Source organism: Scyliorhinus torazame, chromosome 11 (assembly GCF_047496885.1).
Source record: "Scyliorhinus torazame isolate Kashiwa2021f chromosome 11, sScyTor2.1, whole genome shotgun sequence".
NCBI lineage: Eukaryota > Metazoa > Chordata > Chondrichthyes > Carcharhiniformes > Scyliorhinidae > Scyliorhinus > Scyliorhinus torazame.
In genome coordinates, this window is record NC_092717.1 from 246,578,609 (window position 1) to 246,604,747 (window position 26,139).

General features: G+C 49.0%; 1 protein-coding gene across 3 annotated transcripts in view; it reads right to left on the minus strand.

The window, feature by feature from the left end:
* lama3 (laminin, alpha 3) overlaps positions 1–26,139 on the minus strand; it is an 858,151-nt gene that overhangs the window by 370,521 nt on the left and 461,491 nt on the right. For all 3 annotated transcript variants that reach the window (XM_072468523.1, XM_072468524.1, XM_072468522.1), the window contains exons 10-12: positions 23,806–23,937; positions 18,046–18,108; positions 5,692–5,832 (exon numbers count right to left, since the gene is read on the minus strand). In XM_072468523.1, coding sequence (XP_072324624.1) covers positions 5,692–5,832; positions 18,046–18,108; positions 23,806–23,937 — 336 coding nt within the window. The remainder of the gene's footprint in view (positions 1–5,691; positions 5,833–18,045; positions 18,109–23,805; positions 23,938–26,139) is intronic.

A 26,139-nucleotide genomic window follows, 5' to 3' on the forward strand; every position in this document is an offset into this window, starting at 1 on the left:
ATCCTTTGCTTCTATTCTGTCCAATCTTCTGACTTGCCAACTGTTTTTGCACAAGTATATACCTTTTCTTTAAGTTTGATACTACTCTTAACTTCTCTAGTTAACCACAGATGGTGGGTCTGACTTTGGAGTTTTCTTACTTGTTGGAATGTATTTATTCTGCACATAAATGTCACTGCTTCTCTATTGGCCCATCCTTTGACCCAATTTGCCAATTCACTTTGCCAGCTCAGTTTTCATGCCCTCACAATTGCCCCTATTTAAATGTAAAATCAACAGACCTACTCCAGTCTCCCTGAAACTGAATGTAAAATTCAATCACATTATGGCTGCTGCTAACCAAGGATGTTTCACATGAATTAATTAATCCCATCTGGTTGCACAATTCCAGGTCGAGTGTAGACTGCTCCCTGGTTGGCTCCAGAACATGAACATTTTCAGGGCAGGTGAGAATTATAGGAGAAAAGATCATTCTGAAGGATTCTATAGCCCTCCTTCCAAGAGGTGACCTGTAACTAGAGAATGGCTCAGAATGATTCAGTATAAGAACATAAGAACTAGGAGCAGGAGTCGGCCATCTGGCCCCTCGAGCCTGCTCCACCATTCAATGAGATCATGGCTGATCTTTTGTGGACTCAGCTCCACTTTCCGGCCCGAACACCATAACCCTTAATCCCTTTATTCTTCAAAAAACTATCTATCTTTATCTTAAAAACATTTAATGAAGGAGCCTCAACTGCTTCACTGGGCAAGGGATTCCATAGATTCACAACCCTTTGGGTGAAGAAGTTCCTCCTAAACTCAGTCCTAAATCTACTTCCCCTTATTTTGAGGCTATGCCCCCTAGTTCTGCTTTCACCCGCCAGTGGAAACAACCTGCCCACATCTATCCTATCTATTCCCTTCATAATTTTATATGTTTCTATGAGATCCCACCCTCATCCTTCTAAATTCCAATGAGTACAGTCCCAGTCTACTCAACCTCTCCTCGTAATCCAATCCCTTCAGTTCTGGGATTAACCTAGTGAATCTCCTCTGCACACCCTCCAGTGCCAGTAAGTCCTTTCTCAAGTAAGCAGACCAAAACTGAACACAATACTCCAGGTGTGGCCTCACTAACACCTTATACAATTGCAGCAGAACCTCCCTAGTCTTAAACGCCATCCCTTTAGCAATGAAGGACAAAATTCCATTTGCCTTCTTAATCACCTGTTGTACCTGTAAACCAACTTTTTGCGACTCATGCACTAGCACAACCAGGTCTCTCTGCACAGCAGCATGTTTTAATATTTTATCATTTAAATAATAATCCCTTTTGTTGTTATTCCTACCAAAATGGATAACCTCACATTTGTCAACATTGTATTCCATCTGCCAGACCCTAGCCCATTCACGTAGCCTATCCAAATCCCTCTGCAGACTTCCGGTATCCTCTGCACTTTTTGCTTTACCACTCATCTTAGTGTAATCTGCAAACTTGGACACATTGCCCTTGGTCCCCAACTCCAAATCATCTATGTAAATTGTGAACAATTGTGGGCCCAACACTGATCCCTGAGGGACACCACTAGCTACTGATTGCCAACCAGAGAAACACCCATTAATCCCCACTCTTTGCTTTCTATTAATTAACCAACCTTCTATCCATGCTACTACTTTACCCTCAATGCCATGCATTTTTATCTTATGCAGCAACCTTTTGTGTGGCACCTTGTCAAAGGCTTTCTGGAAATCCAGATATACCACATCCATTGGCTCCCCGTTATCTACCGCACTGGTAATGGCCTCAGAAAATTCCACTAAATTAGTTAGGCACGACCTGCCCTTTATGAACCCATGCTGCATCTGTCCAATGGGACAATTTCCATCCAGATGCCTCGCTATTTCTTCCTTGATGATAGATTCCAGCATCTTCCCTACTACCGAAGTTAAGCTCACTGGCCTATAATTACCCGCTTTCTGCCTACCTCCTTTTTTAAACAGTGGTGTCACGTTTGCTAATTTCCAATCCACCGGGACCACCCCAGAGTCTAGTGAATTTTGGTAAGTTATCACTAGTGCATTTGCAATTTCCCTAGCCATCTCTTTTAGCACTCTGGGATGCATTCCATCAGGGCCAGGAGACTTGTCTACCTATAGCCCCATTATCTTGCCCATCACCACCTCCTTAGTGATAACAATCCTCTCACTTCAGCAGCCAAGGGCATTCAGCCTCTGATCTCCGGGTAAGCGTTCTCCAAGGCGGCCTTCAGGACCCGCGACAACGCAGAATCGCCGAGCAGAAGCTTATAGCCAAGTTCCGCACACATGAGTGCGGCCTCAACCGGGACCTGGGATTCATGTCGCATTACATTCATCCCTCACCACCTGGCCTGCAAAATCCTACCAACTGTCCTGGCTTGACACAATTCACACCTCTTTAACCTGGGGTTACCCCATCTCTGGATCTGTAAAGATTTAAACACCTGCTAATGCTCGCATTCCAAGCATTGTCTGGCATCTTTGAATCTGTCTATATATATGTTTCTGGAACATACCTCTTCATTCACCTGAGGAAGGAGCAGCACTCCGAAAGCTAGTGACATCGAAACAAACCTGTTGGACTTTAACCTGGTGTTGTAAGACTTCTTACTTCCCTTAGGCTGTGACCCCTAGTTCTGGATGTCCCCAACGTCGGGAACATCCTTCCCGCATCCAGCCTGTCTAGTCCCATCAGGATTTTATGTTTCTTTGCGATCCCCTCTCATTCTTCTAAACACCAGTGAGTACAAGACCATCGATCCATTCTGTCTTCATATGTCAGTCCTGCCATCCCAGAATTAGTCTGGTGAGCCTTTGCTGGACACGCTCAACAGCAAGAATGTCCTTCCTCAAACTAGGAGACCAAAACTGCGCACAAGACTCAAGGTGTGGCCTCACCAAGGCCCTGTGTAACTGCAGCAAGACATCCCTACTCTATACTCAAATCCTCTCGCTATGAAGGCCATCATGCCATTAGCTTTCCTCGCCACCTGCCGTACCTGCATCCCAACCTTCAGCGACTGTTCCACCATCACACCCACGTCACGTTGCACTTCCCCTTTTCCTAAACTGCCTAAACTGCAATTAGACAGGATTTTCCAGCCCATTTGTGAATGGTGGTGGACAATTAACTGGAGGAGGAGGCTCCATGAATATCCCTATTCTCAATAATGGGGAAGCTCAGTATGTCACTGCAAAAGTCATGGCTGAAGTATTTGCAACCTCCTTCAGGCAGAAGTGCTAAGCAGATGATCCAATTCACATCCTCCAGACGTCCTCAGCATCAGAAATATCAGTCTTCAGACAATTCGATGAACTCCCAAGAAATGGTTGAAGGCACGGGATACTGCAAAGGCTATGTGCCCTGACAACATCCCAGCAATCGTAAGGGTTTGTACCCCAAAACTAACTGGGTGGCACGGTAGCACAGTGGGTAGCACTGTTGCTTCACGGCTTCAGGTTCCCAGGTTCGATTCCCGGCTTGGGTCACTGTCTGTGCGGAGTCTGCACGTTCTCCCCGTGTCTGCGTGGGTTTCCTCCGGGTGCTCCGGTTTCGTCCCACAAGTCCTGAAAGACGTGCAGGTTCGGTGAATTGGACATTCCGAATTCTCCCTCAGTGTACCCGAACAGGCGCCGGAATGTGGCGATTTTGGGCTTTTCACAGTAACTTCAATGCATTGTTAATGTAAGCCGACTGGTGATAATAAAGATTATTATTAACTTCCCGCCTGGAGGATTCTCTGGTCGCGGTGAAGTCCACCCACCCATGACAGGTTCACCGGCAGCGTGGCAGACGAGCCATGCAAAAGCCCGTAGACTTTGGTGGGACCTGAAGGTCCTGCGGCGGTCAATGGCTCGGCACATGCTCCGTGGGGAAAATCCGCAGCTGGGGGGTGGGGTGGAGGGACCGCTGGAAATTCCAGCCATTATTTAAATAGATTATTTGTGCAACGGCGATTTACTACATATGTTCAAAATAATGAAGGGCTTCAATAAGAGTGAATAAGGAGAAAGTGTTTCCACTGGCAAGAGGGCCCGTAAGCAGAGAACATAGACTTAAAGTAATTGGCAAAATATCCAGAGAGGAAATGAGAAGAGTATTTTTAACGTGGCGAGTTGTTGATCTGGAATGCACTGGCTGTAAGGGGCGATCAAAAACTACGTTTCAAAGGAAATTGGATACATACCTGAAAAGGAAGAGTTTGCAAGAGCATGGAGAGTGCGATTAATTGAATAGCTCTCTCAACAAGGCAGTTTTTGCATGATAAACCAAGTTCATTCCTGCTCCACTGTATCCTTGTGAGAAATGTATCCAGTTCTTTTACTACATCAATAATAGTTAACCTCAAATCACGGACAGTCATAAGAACTGATTTAAGAGTTTTATGTTTACAAGAATATCCACAGTACCACACTGACAGTTCAGACGTGTGACAAGTTAACAAAACCCCTCATCAGAATGTCAATTTGCCATTTCTCAGATTTTCAGCGTTTCCAGCATTTTCTGTCTTGATTTCAGTTTTCCAATCGCTAACGTCAATTTTTGTTAAATCAGTGACCCCACCCCAACAAATTACTTATGCCTCATAAAACAGCAAACAGTCTTTCCCATTTCACCCACTAAAGCCTGTAATCGTTAAAAAAAAACTAGCCTGAACATTTCAGTATTTGCATCAGGGAAATTGTTGCAAAATCGCAGGCCTCTCCTCAGACCTACAGAATCTCATTCTCGGCACCATCTTGGTAAATCTATGCTGGACATTCTTATGGTTTTAATGTTTCTCCTATGATGAGGACCTAAACTTGCACACACTACACCACTATGATTTAACCGTCGTCTTGTACAAATGGATGAGGGCCTCCCGCCCTTGTATCAATGCCCCTATTTACAACTCCTGAATAAAACGGCAGACAATTGGAACACAGTGCTAATGAATGCAGTGTTTCATATTGCTTGGCTTATGAGACTCAACATGAAATTAATAAATATACATAAAAACTTCAGTGTTGAATTCTCTGTTTGTAGCATTGAATTGGACTATGCTAATCTGAAATAGAAACAGGAGGCCATTCAGCCTGTCAAATCTATCCACCATTCACTTTGATCATGGCTGATCTTTATCTGAAGTTATTTGGTTCCGTAGGTCTATCATTCTCAATTTTAGCATTGTTAGTTTATTCCCAACCTCAAAAGCTTTAGAAGGGAAAGACCCCCATATTTCCACGTCCCTTTATGTTTTGTTTCGTTCATTTACTGGATGTGGGCCTCGCTGGTCAGGCCAGCATTTATTGCCCATCCCTAGTTGTCATTCAGAAGGTGGGGGTGAGTTACCTTCTTGAACGGATGCAGTCCTTGTGGTGTAGGTACATCCACTGTGCTGTTAGAGAGAGGATTTTGCCCTAATGCCAGCGAAGGAACGGCAATATATTTCCAAGTCAGGCTGGTGAGTGACTTGGAGGGGAACCTCCAGGTGGTGGGGTTCCCAGGGAACAGGTAAAGAAGTGCTTCCTGACATCGGTCCTGAATGGCCCAGATCTAGTTTTAAGGTGGTACTACTTTATTCTGGACTCTCTCGTTCGAGGAAATAGTTTCTCTTGAGCTGCTAAAAGCTACCTAAATAGTTGATGTAACTACTTCGCAACTTAATTTTTGTTTCTGTACATACTCACGTTGACAATAATTTCCGAAGTATCCTGTGGCACAGTGAGTACAGTAAGGACCAGCATAGTGCGGTTTGCAATCACAACGTCGAGTGTAAGGATCCATGTAACAAGTGTTTGTTACTGTGCCCTGAACATTGCATTTACAATCTGAATGGAGAAAATGCAAATAATGAAAAATCAATACTTCAGTCCCAAAGCAAAACTGCCTATTAGTGTACATTGACATTTTCCACTCCAACGCTATTTCAACCATTCATTCCTCCTTATAGGGTGCGAATCAGTGACTCCGTTGTGCCCGTGCAGATCTGGGGGCAATGGGTGAGTCGTTGAGAGCCACAAATCGGGTTTCACGCTGGGCCGATCATGAGTCACCTGACTTGCCCCGCCGGCGCAAGCTGGATTGCAGCCTCGCTGGGGGGAGATCTGCATAATTAACAAGCCTAATGAATTAATTAAATATCCAGATGTCGGATTCACTGTTTGCCTGAAACTCAGCAGCCGCGTTTGCGAGACCTCGGAAGGGCATCGTTTAGTACTGGCCCACACAAACGTGAATTAGGCACAAGGCGCCTCAGGGGGACTGGCAGGCCACTGGAGACCCCCAGGGTGGTACCCCGGCACTACCCCTGGCACACACACCTTGGCACTGCCAGGGTGCCTGGGTTGCACTGCTACAGTGCCAGGGTCACTGCCAAGGTGCCAGGCTGACAGTACTAGGGTGCCCAGGTGCCAGGTTGGCACTGCCAGGGATCAGTCCGGAGGGGGCCTTGCCAATTGGAGGGGGGGGGGGGGGTTCCCAGGGGCCTCAACAACATTGTGGGGGGGGGGGGGCCTGAGGGGGGTGGGGGAGAAAAATCAGGGCTGCCGATCAAAATGGTGCCCTGGATACAGAACTGGCTAGGCCATAGAAGGCAGAGGGTAGCAATGGAGGGATGCTTTTCTAATTGGAGGGCTGTGACCAGTGGTGTTCCACAGGGATCAGTGCTGGGACCTTTGCTGTTTGTAGTATATATAAATGATTTGGAGGAAAATGTAACTGGTCTGATTAGTAAGTTTGCAGACGACACAAAGGTTGGTGGAATTGCGGATAGCGATGAGGATTGTCTGAGGATACAGCAGGATTTAGATTGTCTGGAGACTTGGGCGGAGAGATGGCAGATGGAGTTTACTCCGGACAAATGTGAGGTAATGCATTTTGGAAGGGCTAATGCAGGTAGGGAATATACAGTGAATGGTAGAACCCTCAAGAGTATTGAAAGTCAAAGAGATCTAGGAGTACAGGTCCACAGGTCATTGAAAGGGGCAACACAGGTGGAGAAGGTAGTCAAGAAGGCATACGGCATGCTGGCCTTCATTGGCCGGGGCATTGAGTATAAGAATTGGCAAGTCATGTTGCAGCTGTATAGAACCTTAGTTAGGCCACACTTGGAGTATAGTGTTCAATTCTGGTCGCCACACTACCAGAAGGATGTGGAGGCTTTAGAGAGGGTGCAGAAGAGATTTACCAGAATGTTGCCTGGTATGGAGGGCATAAGCTATGAGGAGCGGTTGAATAAACTCGGTTTGTTCTCACTGGAACGAAGGAGGTTGAGGGGCGACCTGATAGAGGTATACAAAATTATGAGGGGCATAGACAGAGTGGATAGTCAGAGGCTTTTCCCCAGGGTAGAGGGGTCAATTAATAGGGGGCATAGGTTTAAGGTGAGAGGGGCAAGGTTTAGAGTAGATGTACGAGGCAAGTTTTTTACGCAGAGGGTAGTGGGTGCCTGGAACTCGCTACCGGAGGAGGTGGTGGAAGCAGGGACGATAGGGACATTTAAGGGGCATCTTGACAAATATATGAATAGGATGGGAATAGAGGTATACGGACCCAGGAAGTGTAGAAGATTGTAGTTTAGTCGGGCAGTATTGTCGGCACGGGCTTGGAGGGCCGAAGGGCCTGTTCCTGTGCTGTACATTTCTTTGTTCTTTGTTCTTTGTTCTTTGATCAGAAAGCAGCCGTTCCTGTTGGCAGTGCAGCCTCGGGGGTGGCGGTTTCCCCACTGGGACCCATTCCTTCCTTGTCTCAGGTACGGGCAAGCTGATGTGTGACAATACAGCATTGGCTACGAGCTTGCAACAGGTGAGGGGTGAAATTCTCACTTCATGGTACGGTGTTACCACAGATCCTTTTACATAATTCACAAGCTCGGGAGAGATGGTGGCGTAGTGATATTGTCACTCGGCTCATGGTGTGCGGACATGGGTTCAAATCCCACCATGGCAGCTGGTAGAATTGAAATTCAGTTACAAAAACATCTGGAATTGGAAGCTTGTCTCAGTAATGGTGACCATGAGACCATTAGTGATTTTAGTGAAAAGCCATCTGGTTCACCAATGCCCTTGCGGAAGGAAATTCACCCTCCTTAACTGGTCAGACCCACAGCAATGCGGTTGACTCTGAACTGCCCTCTGAAATGGCCAATCAGACCAGTCAATTCAAGGGCAATTAGAGATGAGCAACAAATGCCGACCTTGTAAGTGGAGCCGACATCCCGTGAAAGAATTTTGAAAACCTGTTCTGTAATGACTGAATTCCACAGCAGAATTTGTTGAAAAATACTTTTTCCACCAACTAAATTGCAGAATGGTTTCCATCTGGATACTTTCAGATTGTTATTTGAAGAAATCTGGCACAAGAAAAACATACCTTTCATTCCCTCACAAGAATATTTTCTTAACAGCAGAATGTTAGTAACGTGCTTTCCAGCACTTGGTGTTAATTCATTTCCTTCAGTTAAGAGCTGCCATCATTTTGTTCATAGATAACATTTCATTTTAGTTTACCATCTTTCAATGCAATCTTAAGCATCTTGACAATTCACAAGAACTGTTTCTGTGGGTGAGTTGGGCAGTAAATAACGATCCAGGTAACGATCCATTGACGTGGCCAGGTTCACATTTCAGAGCCGCTCAAACGTCAGGGACAGAGGTGGATGGGGCCTAGAAATGACAAGGCTGGCCACATGTTGATTCCTGACCTTTTAACCTGGTGCAGGTTTGGGCCCTGGAAGGCCTCTTGCCCCCCAAAAAGCAGGCAGGTAATTGAGATTTTTTAAAAAATTCATTCTTTGGACATGGACTGTGCTCCCACCCCTAATTACCCTTGAGGGTTAAGAGTCAACCACATTTGCATGGGTCTGGAGTCACATGTAGGCCAGGTAAGGATAGCAGATTTTCTTTCCTAAAGGACATTAGTGAACCAGATGTTTTTTTTATGACAATCGACAATGGTTTCATGGTCATGATATCCACATCAGCATATCATGGTGCAATCACACACACACTGATGGACAGGTAGTTGGACCAACCAACACACACACAACATCGCAGCCAATCACCAGTGAGAGCACACGCACTATAAAACAGGGAACACCACAGTTCCCACTCATTCTACCAGGAGATAGCTCAGAGCACAGAGCTCACAGCGCGCCACTCAGACATACACCATGTGCTGAGTGCCTCACCAAGATAGTGATAGGGCTGGGTCCACAGGTTAGCTGGTTAAGCACGTACCCAAGCCAGCAGTTATTAGTTATTATTGTACCAGACAATAAAACAGAGTTGTACCATTTACAATCGTGTTGGTTAATTTGTGTATTGGAACACCCAACACGACATGATACCAGGCCTGGAAACTCGCCAGCGACTATGAGACCTACCTGCACCTCTTCAGAAATCCGCCATCCTGCTCCATGGAAAACATCAGCCCGCCGCAGCCGCTCCAAATCGCTGGAAATCTTGGCGTAAACTGGAAGCTGTTTAAACAGCGCTTCCAGCTCTTCCTAGAAGCCACAGACAGGGAGAATGCATCGGACACCAGGAAGATCGCCCTCCTCCTCTCCACGGCGGGGCAACACGGCATCCACATCTACAACTCCCTGGCATTTGCGGAAGGCGAGGACAAGACGAAATATAAGACGGTCCTTCTAAAGTTTGAGGAACACTTCAGCGTGGAAGTCAATGAGAGCTTCGAGAGGTACCTCTTCCAGCAGCGCCTGCAGGGTAAGGATGAGCCTTTTCAACCTTATTTGACACACCTCCGTATCCTCGCGCAGTCCTGCAGTTATGAGGCCACCTCCGACTCCATGATTTGGGATCAGATAGTTTTTGGGGTCACCTCGGACACCCTACGCCAGCAGCTCCTCAAAATAAAGCGACTCACCCTAGCCACCGCCATCGAGACCTGCGTCCTCCATGAAAACACGACCAGCCGGTACTCCCAAACCCAGGCGGCCGAATCGGCACGGCAGGGGTCCTACGAGGCCAAGCGGGTCCAGTCGATCGAGTTTCTCCCGGCCTGCCGCCCAGACGAGGGCGGCCATTTCGTGCGCTTTCCAAGGCCTCCCGCGCTTGTACGCGCCAAAAGAGGGGACGTCGACGCAGAGGGACGGGATGCGCAGGCGCGCTCTATGCAGGACCGCACCGCGCATGCGCGGTGGCGCAACGAACGCCATGACGTCACGACGTGCGGCAACTGTGGATCCACACACTTAAAGGGGCAATGTCCGGCCAAAGCGCGACAATGCCTCCGCTGTAGCAGGATGGGCCACTACGCTGCCTGCTGTCGAGCAGCTCAACCTGCCAACGCTCCGCAATTCCGCCAGCCTCGCAGGGACGTGCGGGCCATTCAGCCCCCATACACTGAGTCATATCCTGACAACGTGCAGACCTGTGATACCGACGACCAGGAACCTTTCCGCGTTGCGGTAATAAACAAGAACCGGATGTCCCCAAGTCGGAACCACCAGCTGATGCCAGTGCACAGCATTGATCCGGGCGATGAATGGTGTGCCACCCTAACGGTCAACCGATCAACCATCACATTCCGCTTGGACACTGGTGCCTCCGCCAATCTCCTCGCATGGTCAGCCTTCCACACCTTGAAGGTTAAACCACCGATTCTGCCACCCCACTGTCAGCTGGTTGATTATAACGGAAACGTCATCCCGGCCACGGAGTCCTGTCAGCTCGAGGTTACACACAACTCACACAAAGCCACATTGTCTTTTGAAATAGTTGGATCCTCAAAGGACTCTCTGTTGGGCGCACAGGCCTGCAAGATCCTCCACCTCGTTCAGCAGGTACACACTCTGTCTCCAGAAGGCCGTCCGATTTCCCGGATGCAGACTTTAGGGCGCAGCTCCACTCACTCCTCGCGTACAACCAGGAGGTTTTCGAGGGCATGGGCACACTGCCCTACACTTACAGAATACGGCTCAAACCGGACGCCACCCCGGTCATTCACGCACCTCGTAGAGTCCCTGCACCACTCAAGGACCGCCTCAAGCAGCAGCTGCAGGATCTCCAGGACCAAGGGGTGCTTTCCCGGGTCACGGAGCCAACGCCATGGGTCAGCTCCATGGTGTGCGTCAAGAAGCCCTCCGGCGAGCTCCGGATCTGCATCGACCCAAAAGACCTGAACAATAACATATGAGGTAACACTACCCATACCCAAACGGGAAGAAATTACGAGTGAAATGGCCCGGGCTAAAATATTCACCAAGCTTGATGCCTCAAAGGGTTTTTGGCAGATTCAGCTGGATCAGTCCAGCAGGAAGCTGTGCACTTTCAACACTCCATTTGGCAGATACTGCTACAATAGGATGCCGTTTGGCATCATCTCGGCCTCTGAGGTGTTCCATCGCATCATGGAACAGATGATGGAGGGCATCGAAGGGGTACGCGTCTATGTAGACGACGTTATCATCTGGTCCACCACACCACAGAAGCACATCAGTCGTCTCCAGCGTGTCTTTGCACGGATACGGGATCAGGGCCTGCGCCTCAACCGAGCCAAGTGCTCTTTTGGCCAGACTGAGCTAAAGTTCCTGGGGGACCACATCTCCTGGTCAGGGGTGCGGCCGGATGCCGACAAAGTGGCAGCCATCGCAGCCATGCAGCAGCCGTCAGACAAGAAGGCAGTGTTGCGCTTTCTCGGGATGGTCAACTTCCTGGGGAAGTTTATTCCCAACCTTGCCTCGCACACAATGGCTCTTCGCCACCTGGTCAAGAAGACAACGGAATTCCAGTGGCTGCCCGCACACCAGAGTGAATGGGAGGAGCTCAAGGTCAAGCTTCCACCGCCCCGGTATTGGCGTTTTTCGATACCACACGAGACACCAAGATCTTGACTGATGCCAGCCAGTCCGGCATTGGGGCGGTACTCCTGCAACGCGACGACACTGCATCATGGGCCCCGGTCGCCTATGCCTCGCGGGTCATGACCCCCACAGAACAGTGCTTTGCGCAGATTGAAAAGGAGTGTCTAGGTTTGTTGACCGGCATCGACAAATTCCACGACTATGTGTATGGTCTTCCGCAGTTCACTGTGGAGATCGACCATCGCTCTCTGGTCGGCATCATTCAGAAAGCCCTCAACGATATGACCCCTCGCCTCCAGTGCATTCTGCTCAAGCTCCGGAGGTACGACTTCCAACTTGTCTACACCCCGGGAAAGGACGTCATCATCGCGGATGCTCTGTCCAGGGCAGTGAACACACCGCCCGAATCGGACGGGTTCGTTTGTCAGGTCGACGCACAAGTAGCCTTCACATCGGCCAATTTGCCGGCTACTGATGCACGTCTGGCCCACATTCCCCATGTGACTGCGGCTGACCCCCTTCTACAGCGTGTAATGCGCCACATGACGGAAGGGTGGCTCAGGTGGCAGTGCCCACAATTCTACAATGTCCGGGACGACTTGACCGTCATTGATGGTATCCTCCTGAAGTTGGACCGGATCGTGATCCCGCACAGCTGCACCGGCTTGTCCTCGAACAGCTGCACGAAGGCCATCTCGGAGTTGAAAAGTGCAGGCAGAGGGCCCGAGAAGCGCTATATTGGCCGGGCATCAGCACCGACATCGCTAACATGGTGCTCAACTGCCCCACCTGCCAAAGGTTTCAACCGGCGCAACCCCTGTTAACCGTTTTAGTTGCTGTGATATGAAGAGCCTAAAGTTCTTGTTCCTTTTCACCAAACACCCTTTATTTCACTTCCACAGCCTCTGCTTAAAACTCTTAACAACACACCACCTGCCAGAGGCCACCTGAAGCCCCTTTACATATCAGTGTCAATTAATGGATACTTAACATAAATGAGACAACTAATTGCAATGTCTCTTAACCCATTACTTATCAACCCCCTGAGATACTTCGGCCCCATGAGTTGGTCACGTCCCCCTGGGCGAAGGTGGGTGTGGACCTCTTTCATGCGCTCGGCAGGGACTACATCATTCTGATTGACTATTTTTCTAATTATCTGGAGGTCATACGCCTGCACGACATGACATCATCAGCTGTCATCTGGGCATGCAAAGAAACCTTCGCTCGCCATGACATTCCGCTTACCGTCATGTCTGACAACGGGCCTTGTTTTGCGAGCCAAGAATGGTCTTCTTTTGCCACTTCATACAACTTCACACACGTGACGTCCAGTCCTTTACATCCCCAGTCAAATGTCAAGGCGGAAAAGGGCATCCATATCGTGAAGCGGCTCCTCTGCAAGGCTGCTGATGCCTGATCTAACTTCTGTTTAGCCCTGCTGGCCTATCGCCCGGCCCCACTGTCCACGGGCCTCTCGCCAGCCCAGCTGTTGATGGGTCGCACCCTCAGGACCACTGTGCCATCCATTCATGTTCCTGAACCCGACCATGCTCCAGTACTGTGAAGGATGCAACAGCGTGCTCAGCAGAAGGTGGTACATGACGCTTGGGCAACTGATCTTCCAGCCCTGGCGCCTGGAGACAACGTCCGCATACACCTACGGGAGGGTGGCTGGTCGTCAACCGCCGAGGTTCTCCGCCGCGTGGCTCCCCGCTCGTTCTTGCTTCGCATGCCTGATGGCTCCATTCGCCGGCGTAATCGGCGGGCCCTTCGGCTGCTTCCGCGCTCGCTACGAGATCATGCACCGGTGCCACGCCCTCCTGTTGTCCATGATGTCGAATTTGTTGAGCTTCCTGCCACTCTGCCTATTCCTCTCGCGCCCGTGGCCAGGCCCATTCCTCAGCCGATGGATCCTGACCCACCCTTGAGGTGGTCAACCCAAATTCGTCGCCCACCTGATAGACTGGACGGATGAGCCTGTTTGCACATTGGACTCACTGAATTGTTTTACAGACTGTTAACGTGTTTCTTTCTTGTCGTTCCAGATGTTCTCTCTCGTCGTTTGCTGTTTGCATTTGTTTTGTTCGTGGTACAACCTCGTTGCTCTGTTGCACCTGACACCTTCCTCTGTATATAGTTTAGCCCCATGTACATGTTGTAAATATTGCACACACATACTCAGATGCACTCAGTACACACCAATATTCATTACCATGTCGGCACATATCCTTGTGAAAGGGGGGATGTCATGATATCCACATTAACATATCATGGTGCAATCACACACACACTGATGGACAGGTAGTTGGACCAACCAACACACACACAACATCGCAGCCAATCACCAGTGAGAGCACACGCACTATAAAACAGGGAACACCACAGTTCCTGCTCATTCTACCAGGAGATAGCTCAGAGCACAGAGCTCACAGCGCGCCACTCAGACATAACAAAGAACAAAGAACAAAGAAATGTACAGCACAGGAACAGGCCCTTCGGCCCTCCAAGCCCGTGCCGACCATGCTGCCCGACTAAACTACAATCTTCTACACTTCCTGGGTCCGTATCCTTCTATTCCCATCCTATTCATATATTTGTCAAGATGCCCCTTAAATGTCCCTATCGTCCCTGTTTCCACTACCTCCTCCGGTAGTGAGTTCCAGGCACCCACTACCCTCTGCGTAAAAAACTTGCCTCGTACATCTACTCTGAACCTTGCCCCTCTCACCTTAAACCTATGCCCCCTAGTAATTGACCCCTCTACCCTGGGGAAAAGCCTCTGACTATCCACTCTGTCTATGCCCCTCATAATTTTGTATACCTCTATCAGGTCTCCCCTCAACCTCCTTCGTTCCAGTGAGAACAAACCAAGTTTATTCAATCGCTCCTCATAGCTAATGCCCTCCATACCAGGCAACATTCTGGTAAATCTCTTCTGCACCCTCTCTAAAGCCTCCACATCCTTCTGGTAGTGTGGCGACCAGAATTGAACACTATACTCCAAGTGTGGCCTAACTAAGGTTCTATACAGCTGCAACATGACTTGCCAATTCTTATACTCAATGCCCGGGCCAATGAAGGCAAGCATGCCGTATGCCTTCTTGACTACCTTCTCCACCTGTGTTGCCCCTTTCAGTGACCTGTGGACCTGTACTCCTAGATCTCTTTGACTTTCAATGCTCTTGAGGGTTCTACCATTCACTGTATATTCCCTACCTGCATTAGACCTTCCAAATGCATAGACCATGTGCTGAGTGCCTCAGCAAGATAGTGAAAGGGTAGGTGGTTAGCTGGTGAAGCACGAACCTCAGCCAGCAGTTATTAGTTATTATTGTACAGAACAATAAAACAGAGTTGTACCATCTACAACCGTGTTGGCTCGTTCGTGTATAGGAACACCCAACACGACACTCATTAGGCTTTTAATTCCAGATATATTTATTGAGTTTTAACCCCACCACCTGCCGTGGTGAGATTTGAACCTGGGTCCCCAGATTATTGTCTTGGGTCTCTGGATTACTCGTCCAGCGACAATACCACTGCGTCACCGCCTCCCCTGTTTGTTACGAGTGTTATCAACCAGGGATGAAGAAGGCGGATTGCAGCAGGTTAACTCCCTGGAGACAGGCAGTGTTGCAAATAGAACGATAGCAGTCTTCATTAGTGTGTGTTTCTTCGAGAGGATTTATTGAACTAATCTTAAATTGTCTGCCTCCAGAGAGGAAATTCATGACCTGGTCACATGGCCACAGAGAGCCTGAGGTGTCAATGAGACTGGTTACATATCAAAACCGAACAGGCACCTCGTAGCAGGCCAGGGTGCCAGAATTCCAGGTTGGTCTGCAAGCCTTCCCTGTGTACCTGGGTTGTGGGACAGACAACGGCTGTCCTGCAGCAGGGCTCTCCCCCTTTCCTTCCGTCCACCGCCATCTCCCTCGCCCCTACCAATGACCCCTGCCACAGTGGTGGCCCGGTTGCTTTTCTAAAGTGTGAAAAGAAAGTTGCTTCAAGAGCAACCTCTAACCTTACCTTCAGCCAGGTGTGCCTCCGAAGCTGGAAGGCGTCTGATTTGTCCTCCAGCTACAAAAGCCCACCCGCCACTCATTCGGACAGGGAACCTGTCTCCATGGTAACTAAGGAAGCATCGCAGTGAAGCCTCCAATGTGTTACCTTTTCCTCCCAGGGGCAGATTTGGGAGCTGGAATTTAAAATGGCAAGACGGGGGGGATATTGGTAATGTTACGGGAATAGTAACCCAGAAGACAAGCTAATGCCGAGGCCTTGACAGAAATCTTTGGATCCTCACTGTCTTCAGGTGATGTCCCGGAGGACTGGAGAATAGCCAATGTTGTTCCTCTGTTTAAGAAGGGTAGCAAGGATAATCCAGGGAACTACAGGCCGGTGAGCCTTACGTCAGTGGTAGGGAAATTACTGGAGAGAATTCTTCGAGACAGGATCGACTCCCATTTGGAAGCAAATGGACGTATTAGTGAGAGGCAGCATGGTTTTGTGAAGGGGAGGTCGTGTCTCACTAACTTGATAGAGTTTTTCGAGGAGGTCACAAAGATGATTGATGCAGGTAGGGCAGTGGATGTTGTCTATATGGACTTCAGTAAGGCCTTTGACAAGGTCCCTCATGGTAGACTAGTACAAAAGGTGAAGACACACGGGATCAGGGGTGAGCTGGTACAGAACTGATTAGGTCATAGAAGGCAGAGAGTAGCAATGGAAGGATGCTTTTCTAATTGGAGGGCTGTGACCAGTGGTGTTCCACAGGGATCAGTGCTGGGACCTTTGCTGTTTGTAGTATATATAAATGATTTGGAGGAAAATGTAACTGGTCTGATTAGTAAGTTTGCAGACGACACAAAGGTTGGTGTAATTGCGGATAGCGATGAGGACTGTCAGAGGATACAGCAGGATTTAGATTGTTTGGAGACTTGGACGGAGAGATGGCAGATGGAGTTTAATCCAGACAAATGTGAGGTTATGCATTTTGGAAGGTCTAATGCAGGTAGGGAATATACAGTGAATGGTAGAACCCTCAAGAGTATTGAAAGTCAAAGAGATCTAGGAGTACAGGTCCACAGGTCACCGAAAGGGGCAACACAGGTGGAGAAGGTAGTCAAGAAGGCATACGGCATGCTTGCCTTCATTGGCCGGGGCATTGAGTATAAGAATTGGCAAGTCATGTTGCAGCTGTATAGAACCTTAGTTAGGCCACACTTGGAGTATAGTGTTCAATTCTGGTCGCCACACTACCAGAAGGATGTGGAGGCTTTAGAGAGGGTGCAGAAGAGATTTACCAGAATGTTGCCTGGTATGGAGGGCATTAGCTATGAGGAGCGGTTGAATAAACTCGGTTTGTTCTCACTGGAACGAAGGAGGTTGAGGGGCGACCTGATAGTGGTCTACAAAATTATGAGGGGCATAGACAGAGTGGATAGTCAGAGGCTTTTCCCCGGGGTAGAGGGGTCAATTACTAGGGGGCATAGGTTTAAGGTGAGAGGGGCAATGTTTAGAGTAGATGTACGAGGCAAGTTTTTTACACAGAGGGTAGTGGGTGCCTGGAATTAGCTACCGGAGGAGGTGGTGGAAGCAGGGACGATAGTGACATTTAAGGGGCATCTTGACAAATACATGAATAGGGTGGGAATAGAGGGATACGGATCCAGGAAGTGTAGAAGATTGTAGTTTAGTCGGGCAGCATGGCCGGCACGGGCTTGGAGGGCCGAAGGGCCTGTTCCTGTGCTGTACATTTCTTTGTTCTTTGTTCTCTGGGTACATGGGTTCAAATCCTACCAAAACTGCAGGCGCAGTTTGAATTCGAAAATAAATCTGGAATATAAAGATAGTCTCAGTAATGGAAACTATCATCAATTGTTGGAAAAACCCATCTGGTTCACCAATGGCCTTTCGAGAGGAAATCTGTCATCCTTAACTGGTCTGGCCTAAATGTGGCTCCATGTACAGCGCTTTCCCTCTGAAATGGCCAAGCGAGTCATTCGGTTCAAGGGCAATTAAGGATGAGCGACAAATGCTGACCCAGCCCAGCGACACCCACATCCCACAAAGGAATTAACGTAGCAACCCTGGCTTCTGTGTCCCACTCCTGAAGCAAAGATTAAGCCACAATATCTTTCTTAGAAGTAATTTATCACTGAAAGGAGTTGGCAGAAATTGATCAGAGAATCATAAAATTCAAAATACTTACTTTGGAAATCTCCAGACGATGGGACAACAGTTACCGGACGAGGGGTGGAGTAAACAGGAAAAGCTGGAAGAAAACACGCTCACTGTTAAAAACACAAATCCTCACCACGTGAAAATTAAAGATCTCTTATACATATTAAGGGTTATCATGCCATGGAAGGAATTAATTTTTATTTCCAACTTTGATCCCTTATTCCTCCTTGCTGTGAATTTGTTGATATGTGCTGAAGTACATTCTGAAAGATGCCCATGGCAATGTATCCTTAAGATGCGGGGTGGGATTCTCCGACCCCCTGCCGGGTCAGAGAATCGCCGGGGGCTGGCGTGAATCCCGCCCCCGCTGGTTTCCGAATTCTCCGGCACCGGATATTCGGCGGGGGCGGGAATCGGGCCGCGCCGGTCGATGGGCCGCCCTCTGGATCCGCCCTCACCGGGGCCATATACAGACCGGCCGCCTGTGGGCGGCATTCATCTGTACAACCGACTCTGGCGAGGCAAGTTCATGATTAATAAAGCCTAATGTTCACTCGCTCTCTCTGCCTCTCGGTGAATTGAAGGTATATCACCCACACAGTCACGGGGTGAATTCACAAACTCCACACAGACAGTCACGCGAGGCTGGAATTGAACACGGGTCCCTGGTGCTCTGAGATAGCAGTGCTAACCACTGTGCCGCCGTGACCTCTACCCACTTGTCCTCTATTCCTCGAAATACAAAGGTCAGCAATCCATTAGAATTTCTGATTGTTTTCTGTACTTGTTCATGACATACATCTATGCACCTGTACACCTGAATCCCCACACGCCGGGCTAAAGCTCCGTAGACCATCTCTTTCAAAAGCCCATCAGAATCGTACACCAGAGGAGACTATTTTTAAAATATTGGTTTATGGGATGTGTGCTGCTCACTAGGCCAGCATTTATTGCCCAACTCTAATTTAGGGTGGAGGTGTTGACCTTGGGTAGGGTGCTCCATCCAAGAGCCGGTGCAGACTCGATGGGCCGAATGGCCTCCTTCTGCACTGTAAATTCTGTGATAATCTATGATAATTGTCTGGGGAAAGTATGGCGAGTTGCCTTTTGAACTGCTGCATTCCATGTGATGTAAGTACGGCAGCAAGGAATTTCCAGAACTTTGACCCAGCGGCAATGAAGAAATGACAATATATTTCAAAGTCAGGGTGGTGAGTGGCTTGGAGGGGAACTGTGGTGTTCACATGTATCTTTTGCTCCTGTCCTTCGAGATGGTCGAGGTCGTGGGTTTGGTAGGTGCACAATAAGGAGCCTTGGGGAGTTCCTGCAGTGCATCTTGTGTGTTGGTGGTGTTGGGACTGAATGTGTGTGGATGGGGTGCCAATGAAGAGGGTTGATTTGTCCTGGATGGTGTTGAGCTTCTTGAGACTTGTTGGAGCTGCGCTCATCCAGGCAAGTGGAGAGTATTCCATCACACTCCTGACTTGTGACTTGTAGATGGTGGACAGGTTTTGGGGACTCAGGAGGTAAGTTACTCTCCGCAGCATTCCCAGCCTCTGATCTGTACATGCAGTCACAGTATTTCTATGGCGAGTCCAGTTCAGTTTCTGGTCAATGGTAACCCCAAGGATGTTGATAATGGGGGATTCAACAATGGTACTGCCATTGAATGTCAAGGGGTATTGGTTATATTCTCCCCTGTTGGAGATGGTCATTGACAGGCACTTGTGTGGCACAAATGTTACTTGCCACTTGTCAGCCCAAGCCTGGATATTGTCCAGGCCTTGTTGCATTTGGACACGGACTGCTTCAGTATCTGAGGAGTCTCAAATGGTGCTGAACGATTGTGTAATCATCAGCAAACATCCTCACTTCTGACCTTACGATGGAGGGAAGTCATTGATGAAGTGGATGAAGGTGGTCAGGATTGGGACACTATCTTGAGGAATGCCTGCCGTGATATTTTGGAGCTGAAGGGTGAGGGGGGTGATATTGGCTAGGGAAGGGGGAGGGGTGGTATTGGTTAAGGAAGGGGGAGGGGTGACGGCATGGGTTAGGGAAGGGGGATGGGTGGTATTGGATAGGGAAGGGGAGGGGTGGTATTGGTTATGAAAGGGGAGGGGTGACGGTATTGGTTAGGGAAGGGGGTGGTGGTATTGGTTAGGAAAGGGAGGGGTGACGGTATTGGTTAGGGAAGAGGGAGGGGTGACGGTATTGGTTAGGGAAGGGAGGGGTGACGGTATTGGTTAGGGAAGGGGGGGTGGTATTGGTTAGGGAAGGGGGAGGGGTGGTATTGGTTAGGGAAGGGGAAGGGGTGGTATTGGTGAGGGAAGGGGGAGGGGTGGTATTGGTTAAGGAACAGGGAGGGGTGACTTTATTGGTTAGGGAAGGGGGAGGAGTGGTATTGGTTAGGGAAGGGGAGGGGTGGTATTGGTTAGGGAAGGGGGAGGGGTGGTATTGGTTAAGGAACGGGGAGGGGTGACAGTATTGATTAGGGAAGGGGGAGGGGTGGTGTTGGTTAGGGAAGGGGAAGGGGTGGTATTGGTTAGGGAAGGGGAGGGGTGGTATTCGTTAGGGAAGGGAGAGGTGTGGTATTGGTTAAGGAAGGGGGAGGGGTGACGGTATTAGTTAGTGAAGGGGGAGGGGTGGTATTGGATAGGGAAGGGGAAGGGTGGCATTGGTTAGGAAAGGGGAGGGGTGATGGTATTGGTTAGGGAAGAGGGAGGGGTGACGGTATTGGTTAGGGAAGGGGAGGGGTGACGGTATTGGTTTGGGAAGGGGGAGGGGTGACGGTATTGGTTAGGGAAGAGTGAGAGGTGACGGTATTGGTTAGGGAAGGGGAGGGGTGATGGTATTGGTTAGGGAAGGGGAGGGGTGACGGTATTTGTTAGGGAATGGGAGGGATGACGGTATTGGTTAGGGAAGGGGAGGGATGACGGTATTGGTTAGGGAAGGGGGATGACGGTATTGGTTAAGGAAGGGGAGGGGTGATGGTATTGGTTAAAGAAGGGGGAGGGGTTACGGTATTGGTTACGGAAGGTAGAGGGATGGTATTGGTTAAGGAAGGGGGAAGGGTGACAGTATTGGTTAGGGAAGGGAGAGGGGTGGTATTGGTTAAGGAAGGGGGAAGGGTGATGGTAATGGTTAGGGAAGGGGGAGGGATGGTATTGGTTAGGGAAGGGGGAGGGGTGGTATTGGTTAGGGAAAGGGGGGTGGTATTGGTTAGGGAAGGGGGAGGGGTGGTATTGGTTAGGGAAGGGGAGGGGTGACGGTATTGGTTAGGGAAGGGGGAGGGGTGACGGTATTGGTTAGGGAAGAAGGAGGGGCGGTATTGGTTAGGGAAGAGGGGGTGACGGTATTGGTTAGGGAAGGGGAAGGGGTGACGGTATTGGTTCGGGAAGGGGGGGGTGGTATTGATTAGGGAAGGGGGAGGGGTGGTATTGGTTAGGGAAGAGGGGGTGATGGTATTGGTTAGGGAAGGGGGAGGGGTGACGGTATTGGTTCGGGAAGGGGGGGTGGTATTGGTTAGGGAAGGGGAGGGGTGGTATTGGTTAGGGAAGTGGAAGGGGTGGTATTGGTTTGGGAAGGGGTGGTATTGGTTTAGAAAGGGGGAGGGGTGACAGTATTGGTTAGGGAAGGGAGAGGGGTGGTATTGGTTAGGGAAGGGGGAGGGGTGACGGTATTGGTTAGGGAAGAGGGAGGGATGGTATTGGTTAGGGAAGGGGGAGGGGTGGTATTGGTTTAGAAAGGGGGAGGGGTGACAGCATTGGTTAGGGAAGGGGGGTGGTATTGGTTAAGGAAGGGGAGGGGCGACGGTATTGATTAGGGAAGGGGGAGGGGTGTTATTGGTTAGGGAAGGCGGAGGGGTGGTATTGGTTAGGGAAGGGTAGGAGTGGTATTGGTTAGGGAAGGGGGAGATGGGTGGTATTGGTTAGGGAAGGGGAGGGGTGACGGTATTGGTTAGGGAAGAGGGAGGGGTGGTATTGGTTAGGGAAGGGGAGGGGTGGTTGTTTGGTTAGTGAAGGGGGAGGGGTGGTATTGGTTAGAGTAGGGGTGGGGTGAGGGTATTGGTTAGGGAAGGGGAGGGGTGACGGTATTGGTTAGGGAAGGGGGAGGGGGGAGGGTATTGGTTAGAGAAGGGGGAGGGATGAGGGTATTGTTTAGGGAAGGGGGAGGGGTGATGGTATTGGTTAGGGAAGGGGGAGGGGTGACGGTATTGGTTAGGGAAGGGGGAAGGGTGACGGTATTGGTTAGGGAAGGGGGAAGGGTGACGGTATTGGTTAAGGAGGGCATTGCAGTGCTGGAGAAAGAGGATGTCCCGGAGGGTTCAAGACAGAATCAATTTGGCTCGAGCTCAGGAACAAAAAGAGTGGATATCAAAAGTTGACAAGGCACCGGGAACAGTTGAGATGCTTCCAAGGATATCTTGGATATTCCAATGGCATCTCCACATCAAGGATATTGAAGGAAGTGAGAGTGGAAATTGCAGGGACTCTGGCCGTAATCTTCCCGTCTTCTCTAAACTCAGGGGAGGTGCCAGAGGACTGGAGAATTGCAAATGTTACGCCCTTGTTCAAGGAAGATTGTAAGGATAACCCCAGTAATTACAGAGCAGGCAGTTTAACATCAGTGGTGGGGAAGCTTCTAGAAACAATTATTCGGGATAGAATTAGTAGTCACATGGAAAAACATGGATTGATTAGGAAGAGTCAGCATTCTGTGTCTTTCTGTGCCAATCTGCAAATAGTATGAATATGTGTATTAAATTTGTATTTTCCGACTTAACTATAGTCAATGCCGATTGAAGACCATCCAAAAGGTGCCTAGCTGATGGGATCAAGACTTGGAGGACAACTGAGATTGCCACATTAGTACGAGGTTCGTGGCCTGAGTGAATTTCAATGTTGAAAATGTAAGCGTGCACAACATACTTAAATCAGAGATCTTGGCCGGGATTCTCCCCTACCCGGCGGGGCGGGGGGTCCCGGCGGGATGGAGTGGTGGGAACCACTCCGGCGTCGGGCCGCCCCAAAGGTGCGGATTTCTCCACACCTTTAGGGGTCAAGCCCTCATTTTGAAGGGCTAGTCCCGGGCCGGAGTGGTTGTCGCCCGTCGACCGGCGGGAAAGGCCTTTGGCGCCACGCCAGCTGGGGCCGAAAGGACTCCGCTGGTCGGCGGAAGTCCGCACATGCGCGGGAGCGTCAGCAGCTGCTGACGTCATCCCCGCGCATGCGTAGGGGGGTGTCTCTTTGCGTCGGCCATGGTGAAGACTGTGGCCGAGGCGGAGGGAAAAGAGTGCCGCCACGGCACAGGCCACTGTGGGGGCACCCCCCGGGGCCAGATCACCCCGCCCCCCCCCCCCCCCCCCCAGGACCCCAGTGCCCGCCCACGGCGCCTAGTCCCGCCGGGAAGAGAGGTGATTTAATTCCCGCCGGCGGGACAGGCATTCCAGCAGCGGGACTTCGGCCCATCGCGAGCCGGAGAATTGCCGGGGGGGCCCACCGACTGGCGCGGCGCAATTCCCGCCCCCGCCGAATATCCGGTGCCGGAGAATTCGGCGTGAATCCCGCCGCCGGCGATTCTCCGACCAGGCGGGGGGGGGGGGGTTCGGAGAATCCCACCCCAGATCCGCATCTCTGGATTATCGGTGTCAACTTCTCCAACTGGGATAGACAAAATATTAGATAGCGCACGTTGCCAGTTGCTAGGACTGAGGAGAAGAGTATTTAGCCATGTCTGTGAACAAGATGAACCCTTAAAGACACTTGGATAAAGCTATAATACGTACAAAGGCACTGAGGGAAGTTGTAATATCCATGGGAACATCTATCACAGTGTTGACCACTGAATTGAGGTTTGCAGAGACATAGACCCGTTGTTCCATCACATCCGTCTGTGAATTCAGGATCACACCTGCAGCCTGAAGAGAATAAGAACCATTTTCAGGCTTTATTGAAAAGCAAATTCAAAACTCTCATGCATCTGTTCATTTCTCTCAGAAAATGCTGGAATAACTCAGTGGGTCAGTGTAGAAGCCAGGTGTTTCGAATACAACTAGTATAGGTAAAAGATAGCTGTTTAAGCATAAATATTGAGCCCCAGTTTTAAATACCCATTTAAACAGCATAAATTTCCATTATAGATTATAACAGCACAGTTGCAAGACAATTTGACACTGCTTGTGCTAATTGTCAAGGACAAGGACTGAGTTCCATGGCAACGAGGTGGCAGGAGTCCAATGCAGTTTGTAAGAGCATTGAATCATATATATTTCACTCAATCTTTCTCGATATGAAGTCTCAATTGTTACATTAGCCAAGCCAGCTTACAACCAGTCTATTGCTGGTAAAGATTAGCAGACTATCACATTCCATAACATGTAGACATGAAACATTAAAAAGCTGATGTTGCACATTGAAGATGGACGGCTTGCCATCAAATCAAATGTGTTTGAGTCTAACCCAAACCAATTAGGATTATATTGGGGTGTGATTAGATGACTTAAGACAGATATGAAAGTGTATAACTGAAAAGTTTCCGCCCGCCATTCTAGTGTGTGTTGTCTTTGGGGTGTTGTCTTTGGGGTGTTGTCTTGTGTGTTGTCTGTCCTTAATTTCTGTCTTTGATTCTGTCAGTGTGTCTTTCTGTAGTGTCTTTGTGTTGTGTTGTCTTTCTGTTAGTTGGTGTTGTCTGTCCTTAATTGCTGTCTTTAATTCTCTTAGTCTGTCTGTTAAGGTTTTTGTTTTTAGAGATGTCTTTTGGGGGTTCTGTCGGTCTGTGTCAGTGATGGAGTGTACTTTTGACTTTGAGTTTGAGTTTAGCTGAAGATTAGCTCTCTCTCTCTCTTTTCATGTTTCATTGCCAGACTTTGACCTTTTAAAAGTTACTTTCGAGCTGTCTGCCTAAGCAAAGAACGATAATGTCTGTAATTCTCTGAAAGCTTCGAATTGTCTACGAATTGCCTTTTAAATGACTTTCAAATTGTAATCAAGCGACTACAAATAAAACTATTCTTTTTGGCACCTGAGAAGTTTAAACTGCAAATTTCTGCTGAGTCCCAGTATTTGCAAAGTGCTACTGGGAACCAAATAGTGGAAACTATATAAATTCCTTCAACTTTACACAGTCGAATAATACAAGGAATCGAACAACTTGGCATAGTCCAGAAATATTACAAATCTTACAACTTGTCGTATTGCGCCAGGACTTTGATTCATCAACTAAGTTTCCCCCAACTTGGCGTAGTTCTGCAAGTTAAGATCCCATAAATTACAAGATTCCTATAGTCAGGCAGCATCTGAAGTGAACAGAGTTGACCTTTCTGACAAAGGGTCGCCAACCTGAAATGTTAACTGAGTTCACTCCCCGCAGAGGTTAAGTATTGTTTTTTGGCGTTTCCTGTTTCTATTTCACATTTCTCACGTCTGCAGCGTTTTGTTGTTGTTCAAATCCCTCCCAGGACTTGCCTCTCCCGAACTCCTACAGGTTTGCAAGCTCCGGGTTTTCTGTGTTCTTGCAATCCTAACCTCTTGTGTGTCGTGTGGATTCCATTGGTGGCCATGCCTTTTGCTTCCTGGTCTCTAAGCTCTGGAATGGCATGCAAGGTGGCACCGGAGCGTGGTGACTCTCTACCAGCTCTCACATAGGTCCTCTTCCTACATCTCTCAGAAACGTACCAACCTTTTAAAACTTAATCCAAAGAGAAAATGCTGGAAAATCTCAGCAGGTCTGGCAGCATCTTCAGGGGGAGAAAAGAGCTAACGTTTCGAGTCCAGATGACCCTTTGTCAAAGCTCATAACCGGACTAACCTTTTAAAACTTAATTCTGTCTATGTGTTTACATTGTGTATTTATTGTCATGTGAGAGTACCTTTAAGACATGGATGTTTAAGCAATGTACCTTTAAGAAAACAGTGATGTCACTTAAAGGTACTATCACATGACATTATATATGCCCAATGTTTTTTTTTCATGTATGGAATGATCTGTCTGGGCTGCAGACAGAACAATGCTTTTCACTGTACCTCAGTACACGTGACAGTAAATCAAATCCAATCCAACTCTAATCCAAAATTCAAACTTCTCCGCCTCTCTTTCCTCCTTTAAGACCCATCTCTCTGAC